We start from the raw sequence: 11,929 nt of genomic DNA on the forward strand, positions 1-11,929 counted from the left end.
TGTTTGCTTCTCTTTACTTTGTTGTTTCTGTTTAGCTGTAAACTTTTCTTTGTATCTTCCTGTATATTTGTTTTCAGCACTACGTGAAAGTTTACTGAGATCTACTGACGACAAGAGTCAAATTACTTGTAGGTATCAACAAACTTGGCCAATATAGTGGATTCTGTGTCCGATGATTTACATTATTTGAAGCCAAACTGAGATCAATGAAAACATGGACGATTATAAAAGACAGAAACTGTGATGTTTCAGTTTATTGAGAATGTTACTCTGAATGACTTTGACAAACCTGCCACCCTCTGTATAATGTATTAAAAAGAAAATACACAAGAAAGAAAAAATATTGTAAGCACTTAAATATCTACCAGGTAGCTAATGATTCAACTTCATTTTACACTATTATACAAGTCACGATTAAAAGTGGAATTAAACTAGAGCATCAAGATATTAATATTCTACAGAATGTATACTTAGCAACTGCAAATATACTGTATATGTTTATATATGTATTTATGTTTTTAGGACAACTGTGTCTTAACACAGTGTGTGTGTTTTCAATGAGAAAATGTAAAACCAACCAAAACACATCATTACTGACATTTCTGAACACTGATCAAAGTGATAAATGAGATGAATTGATGAGATGTGATGGTGAGAAAAGGTGAGCGGAAAACAGTCAGTCAGCATGTGTGCAGTTGGTGGACGGTCCCTTGTTTCTGAGGATCATCAGCAGAGAGAGTCCACAGCAGTACACCAGACTCTTCACTATCAGCACTGTGTACAGCACACAGAGCAGCTTCACCTGGTACTGAGACGGGACAGGTGGAGGAAGAGCAGAAACCTCTGAAACAGAAAAAAAACAAATGTCAGAGCTCTGATCCTCTGCTCTCTCTGACAGCGTCTCCAGATGAAGCTGAATCACTGCTGAACACAGTCACCAAGCCTTCATTACCTTGTTCTGTTTGGGCATCCACTGTTCCCCCCTCGTGCCTGACGGAGCAGCGGTATTTATATGTGTAGAGAGCATCCTGATCAACTACCCTGATGGCGACGGTGCGTCCCGGCTCTCTGAGCTCCAGCTGCTCTCCCTCAGCAGGGGGCAGATCCTCCAGCGGGCCGTTCTTCTTCTGTCTTTTCCAGGAGAACTGGACCAGAGGAGGAGACATGGCTGAGGCCAGACACAGCAGGGAGCTCTTCCCCTCCAGGTGGGCTCTGGATGCTGCTGGGTACACGCTCACCACGGGCTTTGCTACCTGCTCATCTGAAGTTTGACAGCAGCAACAAGCAGCACAGACACACATTCACACAGTCAACAGCAGCTTACAGCACTGCACTGCATTCAGTCTGATCCTGGAAACTACATGATCACTAAACTACTCATCAATACACCACAAACATCATCTAATGTATCAATAATTATATCAAAACATCATCATATAAAACATCATTTACCACTTTATCAATATTTACCACAACATTGATTTCTAATATAATAAAATAGAATTTGTAAAATTGAAAATATATCATGACATAACAGCCGCATATAAAATACATTTGCTAATGATTATAATGGTTTATATAAAATATATTTACCACAATATACTTTAATTAGTAAATTTGAAATTAAAAAAATAATAGTATACTCGGCATGTCAAGTATAATAAAATAAAATAAAATAAAATAAAATAAAACAAAATAAAATATAATAAGGTAAAATTTGTCTCAGTAAAACATAAAGTACAGTTTTATTACTTGCTTAAAATATACTATATGTATTTTACAATTCTAAATGATTATAGTGTTTATATGAAGTATATTTACCAGCATATACTTTACTCTAATCAGACACACAATACATCAATACTTTTAACAACTTTTTAAAGAGTTTTAGTTTTTATATAAAACACAATTACCACAACATGTTCAGATATGTAAATAAAATAGAATATAATAATATAAATATAATTAAATTACAACATGTAAATTATCTGATTCATTATATTTTCTACCGTACACTAAAATATGTTTTAACATTATATATTTGACATCATGTTGATTTCATAAACCAATATGATTTATATTAATTATAGATTAAGATACACAATTATACATTTTATCTATAAATTATATTTAGCTTCATCACACATTTAACATTAGTTTGCCTTCATGCATTAATTTATCTTACACTAAAAGACATATTTATCATCATTAACACACAATTATCATGAGATACATTTTACCATTTACAAATATATACTGTATATTTAACACACAATATATTTATCACTATTTGCTTCTAAAATTACATTTAGGAACATTTATTAAATGATGTTTCACATCATATATCATCTTGTTTTTAATAAACAGGAGCTGCTGCTGAATCAGTGAGATTATTAAATACTGTTTATTTGTAACATTACTGATATCAGACTTTTTGGCTGTAAACAAACTTTGATGTGATGCATAAATAAAGAAGAACTTGTGGTGTGCAGTGAGATTTGAAGCTCTTTTCAGGAGTTATTGATTTGTTTTATGGAAGAATGGCTGCATCAAGAATTCTCTACTAAATATGAAAAAACTAAAATGTAAAGCCTGAAGCAGCAGAAACTAAAACTAAAAACACATTTTCAACTTGTTCAATAAAACAATTGAAGGAAAATGAAAATTTAGTCTTACCTACATACAGTTTAGTTCCAGAGCCAAAGATGTAGTAGCCTTTTCTTCCCACAGTGAATGAGACTGTGACAAAAACCTGTCTGCTGTTGAATGTGTCAGCTGAGGTGAACGAATCCAAATTATGAACCAGTATCATATTTCATCTCCATGATGTGTTTCTCTAATGTTCATATCAACATGACTGTCTCTTCTTTTATTTGATTTTAGCCACATTAGCAGTGTGACTATATGGATGCTAATGTCAGTCGGTTGGTCGGTCCACTTCTTAAGTGCAGATCGATTGGATCTGATTGTGGATCAAAGGATGGGATGGATTGTTCATTAAATGTTGTGCAGACGTTCACGGTCCCCAGAGGATTCAATTATTTATTTGACTTGATTGATTCTAACTTTGAATCTAGCGCCACCAGCAGGTTGACATGTTTGGTCCAGACTGAAATATCTTTTCATCTATTGGATGGATTGTCATGTAATTTAGTAGAAATATTCATGTTCCCCTCAGGATGAATTATAATAACTTTGATCCTCTGACGTTTCCTCTAGCGCCACCATCAGGTCAACATTTAAACTCAACTAAGAACTCATTTAAAATCAAACTGACATTTGTAATGATGCAAATTACTTAAAGCTGCTATATTCAATATTTTTATAATAACCATGATAAAAATATTGATGTATTTGTGTGTAATGTGTTGTTCGTGGCTCGTAGTGATGAACCTACAGAGAATTATCAGTGACTCTGCAGCTCCTCTCAGCTTTACAGAGCTTTATAGTGAGTTTCAGCTCATTGTTTATCTGTCCGGCTGCAATTTTACTGTTTTGATTCACTCTCAGCACTCTCATAGCGTCATTTTGGGCCGCAGCAGGCAGCTGTTTTCAGAGAAAAAGCTGTAAAAAGCCACTGTACACTACCTGCTCAGCACCAAACAGCAAACAGACACAGTTAGCTGTAGACTAGCTGGTGAACATAGTGGAGCATTTAGCAGCTAAAGAGCCTGATATTTCCCTCAGGAGTTGGTAGAGAGTAAAAACAGAGCTAAAAGAGAGTGAATATTGGACTTACATTCACCAGGTGGACAGAAACATGACTCCAAATGAATGATTATGTTGCTCCGTAACTGCTGGATGTGGAAATAAGCAAGTGTTTGCTAACAAGTTCAACATGTCAACTTAAAAGCTGATGATGTGTCAGTGTTGGTCACTACTTGTCTCTGATGAAAACTAGTGGACAAAACATCGGTAAATGCAGGTGTAAAATCCTTCCCTACAACTTAACCTTACAACAGTATGTTGTGTGGTTCACTCCAGATGTTTAGATAAGAATGATGGACTAAAATAAAATATGATTGTTGTTGATTACAGTTCAAAAGTTGTAAAGTTCACATTTGAGGAGATTTGTTGAGTATTATGAACTAAACCAAGTTAGGATGACATTAGTACCTGTGCTGCCATGCAGGTACATTTTCATAGGAGCCGTAATTTTTGTTTGCTTGTCAATCAATTACTGTTTAACATTTTGAATCACATAAAGGATTAAATTTCTAATAGTAAATGCTGTAGTGGAGCCATTTGTCTTAGAATATGGACAGTAAACATCAGAACCTGTGGTTAAGGTTTAGTTAGGTTTAGGTAAAGATCATGGTTTGGGTTAAATAAAAGATTAAAACATCATTTAACACTCTTTATCAATATTTACCACAACATGAATTTCTAATATGATAAAATAGAATTTGTAAAATTGAAAATATATCATGACATAACAGCCTCATATAAAATACATTTGCTGATGATTATACTGTTTTATATTAAATGTTTTTACCACCATATACTTTAATTAGTAAAAATCAATCATTAATTTTAACATAAGAGTTTTAGCTCAGTACATAAAAGCACATTACCACATGTTTGGATATGTCAAATATAATAAAATAAAATAAAAAAAAAATAAATAAATAAATAAAATTTAATAAGGTAAAATTTGTCTCAGTAAAATATAAAGTATAGTTTTATTACTTGCTTAAAATATACTATATTTATATTACAATTGTAAATGATTATACTGTTGTATATGAAGTATATTTACCAGCATATACTTTACTCTAATCAGACACACAATACATCAATACTTTTAACAACTTTTATTTTAACTTTTAGCTTTTATATAAAACACAATTACCACAACATGTTCAGATATGTAAATAAAATATAATATAATAATATAAATATAATTAAATTACAACATGTAAATTATCTGATTCATTATATTTTCTACTGTATACTAAAATATGTTTTAACATTATATATTTGATATTATATTGATTTCATATAACAATTTGATTTATATTAAATATGGATTAAGATATACAATTATACATTTTATCTATAAATTATATTTAGCTTCATCACACATTTAAAATGAGTTTGCCTTCATGCATTAATTTATCTTCCACTAAAAGACATATTTATCATCATAAACTCACAATTATCATGAGATACATTTTACCATTTACAAATATATACTGTATATTTAACATACAATATATTTATCACTATTTGCTTCTAAAATGACATTTAGGAACATTTATTAAATGATGTTTCACATCATATATCATCTTGTTTTTAACAAACAGGAGCTGCTGCTGAATCAGTGAGATTATTAAATACTGATTATTTGTAACATTACTGATATCAGACTTTTTGGCTGTAAACAAACTTTGATGTGATGCATAAATAAAGAAGAACTTGTGGTGTGCAGTGAGATTTGAAGCTCTTTTCAGGAGTTATTGATTTGTTTTATGGAAGAATGGCTGCATCAAGAATTCTCCACTAAATATGAAAAAACTAACATGTAAAGCCTGAAGCAGCAGAAACTAAAACTAAAAACACATTTTCAACTTGTTCAATAAAATAACTGAAGGAAAATGAAAGTTTAGTCTTACCTACATACAGTTTAGTTCCAGAGCCAACGATGGGGTACCAGTTTCCTCCCACAGTGAATGAGACTGTGACAAAAACCTGTCTGCTGTTGAATGTGTCAGCTGAGGTGAACGAATCCAAATTATGAACCAGTATCATATTTCATCTCCATGATGTGTTTCTCTAATGTTCATATCAACATGACTGTCTTTTCTTTTATTTGATTTTAGCCACATTAGCAGTGTGACTATATGGATGCTAATGTCAGTCGGTTGGTCGGTCCACCACTTAAGTGCAGATCCATTGGATCTGATTGTGGATCAAAGGACGGATGGATTGTTCATTAAATGTTGTGCAGACGTTCACGGTCCCCAGAGGATTCAATTATTTATTTGACTTGATTGATTCTAACTTTGAATCTAGCGCCACCAGCAGGTTGACATGTTTGGTCCAGACTGAAATATCTTTTCATCTATTGGATGGATTGTCATGTAATTTAGTAGAAATATTCATGTTCCCCTCAGGATGAATTATAATAACTTTGATCCTCTGACTTTTCCTCTAGCGCCACCATCAGGTCAACATTTAAACTCAACTAAGAACGCATTTAAAATCAAACTGACATTTGTAATGATGTAAATTACTTAAAGCTGCTATAATCAATATTTTTATAATAACCATGATGTGTCAGTGTGTAATGTGTTGGTCGTGGCTCGTAGTGATGAACCTACAGAGAATTATCAGTGACTCTGCAGCTCCTCTCGGCTTTACGGAGCTTTATAATGAGTTTCAGCTCATTGTTTATCTGTCCGGCTGCAACTTTACTGTTTTGGTTCACTCTCAGCGCTCTTATAGCGTCATTTTGGACCGCAGCAGGCAGCTGTTTTCAGAGAAAAAGCTGTAAAAAGTCACTGTACACTATCTGCTCAGCACCAAACGGCAAACAGACACAGTTAGCTGTAGACTAGCTGGTGAACATAGTGGAGCATTTAGCAGCTAAAGAGCCAGATATTTCCCTCAGGAGTTGGTAGAGAGTAAAAACAGAGCTAAAAGAGAGTGAATATTGGACTTACATTCACCAGGTGGACAGAAACACGACTCCTTAAGATGAGGGCAGCTGTGTTGTCATGGTTACAATAATAAACACGTGGTTAAAGTTAGGAAATGATGGTGGTCGTGTTAAAAGAAACAAACAGTGTCTGCTGTCGTTTCTCTTGTGAAGACAGTCTCAGCTGCTCACAGAGCAAAATCCATTTACATTTACCACATTTCTGTTGAGGGGAAATTGTCATAAATCCAAGAATTGTGTTGAATCTTTTACTAAAGTGAAATTATCTGTTGAGAGGTGCTCAAAGATGTGATGTGAGAAATCCTGCCTGATGCTTTTATTGTGAAAGAGACACAGGAAGTGTTTTCATTAACAGATTATTATTGTGAAAGAGGAATGAACTTTATTCCAGCAGCAGGTCAAAGAAGACCATTTTTATCTTCATCTCAAACTTTCAACTCTGTCAAACATCTTTTTCTATTTATTATTTTCTCAATTTTTGTTATTAAATCAAATGTTCATAAAGTTTCACTTTTGATCTCTCCATTATTTGTCTCTTTTATCTGTGTGATATTGTTGTTTGTTTGTTTGTTTGTCTTCATCTTGTTGTATCATTGTGCTTCTGTGTTGCTCCTTTGTTCTCACTGTGTGGAACAACAGGAAACCTGCTGAAATAGATGATAAATAATATCAATGAAATATAATGTTTAAATCAAAATCCTGACACCAACAGACAAACATTTAGTCCTCAGCTCAGTTTGTTAGTGACTCTGGCTGAGATGGAGGTGAAATATGTGAACCTGGGCTGTGGTTTACTGCTCTCTTCCTGTCACAAACACTGTTTGACATCTGTTCATCTGGAGGTTTTTGTTCAGGCTGCAGGGATCATTTCTCACTGTGGGTATCAACTGTAGCACAGGAGCAGTAGTAGGTGGCTGAATGTGAGAGTTGAACTGTCTGGATCAACAACTCCCAGCCGTTCCCTTTATTTACAGCTGAGAAATCATCTTTCTCAGGATGATTGGACTTTCTATCTACTTTACCGTTCGTCATGTCAATATCAAGAATATATGTGAATGTTTCTGTGTCTTTTTTCTGTAACCAGAATAGAAATGGGCGTCCACTGAAACACTGGTCAGTTCCTCCACAGCTGAAGGAGACTGTTTCACCAGCTCTCCTGGTCAATGTTAAATCATCCTGAATCAGCTCTGCTGCCATGGCAACCAGCGCTGTAGAAAAACAGACACACAGATGAAGGTGAGTGTGACAGTGTTTGTTAAAGGTTGAGTTTGTTGGCTCCTGATTGGCTGGAAACACTCACCTGAACACAGACAGCACAGAGCTGCAGCTGGGAGGAAAAGCATTTTGTGCAGTGGTGTTTCCTCTGGTGAACCTGGGGAGAAGTGGCGCTCTGATGCAGCTGAGGCCAAACAAGGACGAGCTGTGAGATCAGACGAGGGCCACGTGGTTTCTAACAGCTCCTCAAACCTCCCATCAGCCCCTGTGGCGGACAGATAAGGCTGCCGTCTGACAGTAGACCTTTTCATAGTAGACATTTTGATTTGTCTTTTAAAAGCAGATTGTTACTAATAACCTTAAAATCTCCCTCAACTTAAAAATATGTTTTTCCTCTTTTTCCTTCAGTTGGATGTTTGAGTTTGCTCTGAAAGTTTCTCTGTATCACCTTAAATCTCAGTTTAACACTTTTACCTATGAGCAGGATTTATGTCATCACACCTAGTTTGAAGTCAATCATGGTCCAATATGCAACTTACACAAGTGTGATTTTAAACCTTGAAGCCTCCAGTACATAAACACTGAAAATGACTTCATAGTGAAGGAGGAGACATCTTGTGTTCAGCAGGAAAACTTTAGAAATGAACAATATTTACAGATTCAGAGATTCTGGATTTGGAGGCATGACAACGAACCCAAACATTCAACCAGAGTCATAAAGAACTATCTTCAGCAACAAGAAGAACAAGGAGTCCTGCAACAGATGGTTTGGCCCCCACAGAGTCAACTATTAAGACTCACAGGCAATTTAGAGTTAGTTTGTTTTTAGTGAACTTTGGACTGTGTGGGGAAAAGGAACATTGCAGGGAGATTATGCAAACTCCACACAGAAAAATTTCGATCGGCCAGCAGGTCTGACGCCAGAAGCTTCTTTCTGTGAGGTGACAGTGCTAACCACTGCACAAAACCATAACATCTGCATTTTGATTCCAGCTATCATGCCCCTCTCTCTGCCCTGTTTCCTGTCTCTCTGCACTTCCAACTGTCAAAAAAAGGGAAAAAACAAAACAAAAAAGAAGGTGAAAAAAGAATAAAAAGGTCTATTATTTATTTATTTATTGTCACTTTTTGTACAAAGTTTTTAACTTTTTGGAGCAGATTTTTATATATATATTTTTAGTTTTTTTTTATTTACAGTTTGAATCTTGTGTACATTTTGTTTTTGTTGCAATCTGAATCTTTGAACTGAAGTTCATTTTAACTTTGTTCGACACAAAACAGCTTTTGTAAATTTATAATAGTAATAGTATTTTAAATGTATTATTTAATTAACTATTTTGGAGTTGCTTTTATCAAAATCAAAATAAGAACCGGGTTTAATGCCAAGCAGGTTTGTACATACAAGGAATTTACCTCAGTGTTGTGGTGCCTAACAGTCAAAAATATACACAGAATTAAGTAATCCTGAATAACATAAAAAAGAAAGAAATTTACAGTATGAAATATGTCAAATATATTCTAAGTAAGAAGAGCTGCTACAGGTTTAAATTTTACATTGAAAAGAATGAAATGAAATGTACAAAATATTGACCAGAATGTGAAAATGTTCAGTGTAAACAGTATATGCAGTATGTAATTAATAATACTAAAACTAATACTACTGCTAATAATAATAATACAAGTTGTCTTTATATTTTGAATTAGTTGAACTAATTTGATCTAACATGGCACGTTACATTAACACAAAGAGCAGCGTATTTGCTTAATTAGATCTTTCTGAAAAGTTATTCTCAAATCTACTCTAAATGGAATAATACATGAAACCAAACCAGACAAAAGCCAGACTGTTCCTTTAAGAAGCTTCATAATCAGCTGGGATACATTTAATGTTATTTTAAGAAATGTTTGTTCTGCTGCCAAGCTTTTCTATCATCTAAACAGTTCCCATATTTACTCTGAACTGACTCTAACTTGAACTAACTCTGAACAGTTTGATCTTTCCCAATGAAAGGCCCTTAATGTCCTGATAATATCTTAATATCTTGTCATAGAAGATTGACAAGAAGTTGCAAACTTATCACCAAACAACAACGTCTTTTTACAGTCTTAAATAGGCGTAATAACAATAAATGAAGCGTACTGAACTGTGTTGTGGCCGAGTAGTTACTGTACCTCATGGTGAGTTCTAAAATTAAAAATCAAAGAGAAAGACCGCCACCCTGTGGTCATTCAGAGGAAACACAAAACCATGCCATCTATGGTCACCATGGCAACGTGATGCTTTTCCTCTAATTCTGCTGTCAAAACAGCAGTGACATCTAGTGGATAAAACAACATAATACTGATCTTGAAAGAAAGAATGAAGCACTGTAAAAGCCCTTTGAAATGATTTAAGACACTTTATTTTTAATTAAATTAGTGGTAGCTCAGGTTTTTTTCTCAGATATTATAAACTACTATAAAAATTCTAAAACAATCAATAAGAATGCAAAGTTCTTGTAAAGTTATGCATTGTATAGCCTTTTTTTTCTTTTTAATATTACATAATTATTTATTTTTGCATATCTGACATAAAGAACAGGTTCATAATATTTTAATTGTGTCTTAAAACATCAGTCAGGTGTCCATATGAACAGTAAAAGAGGTTTTCCTCGCTGTAATCATTCCACCTGTTCATACTGGATATTAAAAGATACTTCAAATGTGTTTTCAATGTAAGTGATGGAGGCCAAAATCCACAGTGTGTCCACACAGTCATTTAAAAGTTGGTGTGAAGCTTATATGAGGCTTCATCAGTCTGAGTTAGTCATATCAAGTGGATATCTGACACATTTACAGTCTTTTTAGCATCAAATTCCCTCTTTGTGTTTCTTCAGACAGTGTTTCCCTGTTGAGCTGCAGGTGGAAGTATAGTAACAAAAGGAGGAACTTTGGCACTGAAAGACTGTAATGTTGAAAGATATCTACTTGATTTGTCTCATTTGGACGCTGAAGCTTCATATTAGCTTCAGATAAAATTTTAAATACATTTTTGCACAGAAGGAGGACTGTGGATGTTGTCCTCTATCACTTCCATTGTAAGGTCATTATGAAAACATCTTCTAATGGTCAGTATGTACAGGAGGAATGATTACAGCAAGAAAAACATGTTTCACTGTTCAAAACATGGAGTCAAAGGGGATTTAATGTGACCTTTTGTACACTGTAAAGACCCTTATATGTCAAAGTGAAAATAGATCTCTACAAAGTGATCTAAATGTATTTCAAATATAAAATACATCATCAGCCTTACTAGTAAAATCTCAATCTGAAAAGTAAGTTGTACCTATAGCTGTGAAATAAACATAGTGGAGTAGGAGGTAAAATATCTCCCTCTGAAATGTAGTGGAGTGGACGTATAAAAAAGCATAAAATGGAAATACTCATGTAAAGTACCTCACAATTGCACTTTATTACATTCCTCCCCAGCTGTAAAGTGCACCTTTGCTAAAAACTCAGGTTATTAGGACTCATATAAAACTGTTGACAGTGAATCAACACTTCCTTTCCTGCAGCAGACGGGCCGTGTGGGTTTCTGCTCAGCAGCCTCCACACTGTTCGCTGTGGTTTTTCATTTTATTAACACAATGACGGTTACAACCATCGACTCTGGTTATTGAGTGTAGTTACATAAAAGTACATCTTGTTAATACATTTTGGTTCTGACTCACCAACATCTTTTTGAACCAGGTTCGATCAGTTTCTCACTTTAAGGCAACTGCATGGAAGCCACCTTGATACGATCAGAAGGTCAACGAGAGAATGATTCATTCATTTAATCGATTGAATGAATATTTCATTGAATGAATAGCTTTTATTTAGTGAAGTCTGAATCCGGTTGGAACATTTCCTTGTCTGATACAGTCATTACATGTGAGCTAGAAATGAACTGCAGCCACTACAATGTCCTCTTAGGCACTGAAAAACACATATTTCTATTATCATCTTTAAAGTTATGCTAATACAAGATATTACATGATTAATTCAAGAGGATACATTATACATTGCTGTGTG

The 11,929-nt window shown here is 34.4% G+C and overlaps 1 protein-coding gene across 1 annotated transcript; it reads right to left on the reverse strand.

Annotated features, from left to right (window-relative positions):
- Positions 1 to 592: 592 nt before the first annotated feature.
- On the reverse strand, positions 593 to 10,086 carry LOC121908077 (immunoglobulin kappa light chain-like). The gene is made up of 7 exons (XM_042427772.1): positions 10,017 to 10,086; positions 7,962 to 8,141; positions 7,550 to 7,869; positions 7,457 to 7,460; positions 2,677 to 2,715; positions 953 to 1,261; positions 593 to 843 (listed from the first exon to the last, which is right to left on the reverse strand). The coding sequence occupies exons 1-7, from the start codon at positions 10,051 to 10,053 to the stop codon at positions 677 to 679; spliced, it is 1,056 nt and encodes a 351-aa protein (XP_042283706.1). The 5' UTR covers positions 10,054 to 10,086; the 3' UTR covers positions 593 to 676.
- Positions 10,087 to 11,929: the final 1,843 nt, after the last annotated feature.

This window comes from Thunnus maccoyii, chromosome 12 (assembly GCF_910596095.1).
Source record: "Thunnus maccoyii chromosome 12, fThuMac1.1, whole genome shotgun sequence".
NCBI lineage: Eukaryota > Metazoa > Chordata > Actinopteri > Scombriformes > Scombridae > Thunnus > Thunnus maccoyii.

What these genes read in the sequence shown, in the direction of transcription:
- LOC121908077 (XM_042427772.1), bottom strand. Translation starts at nt 10,053, where the DNA reads ATGAGGTACAGTAACTACTCGGCCACAACACAGTTCA. An exon ending in TGGAACTAAACTGTATGTAG is followed by an intron (nt 1,262 to 2,676) that starts GTAAGACTAAAT and finishes GTCAAACTTCAG; the next exon opens with ATGAGCAGGTAGCAAAGCCC. An exon ending in GGATGCCCAAACAGAACAAG is followed by an intron (nt 844 to 952) that starts GTAATGAAGGCT and finishes TTTCTGTTTCAG; the next exon opens with AGGTTTCTGCTCTTCCTCCA.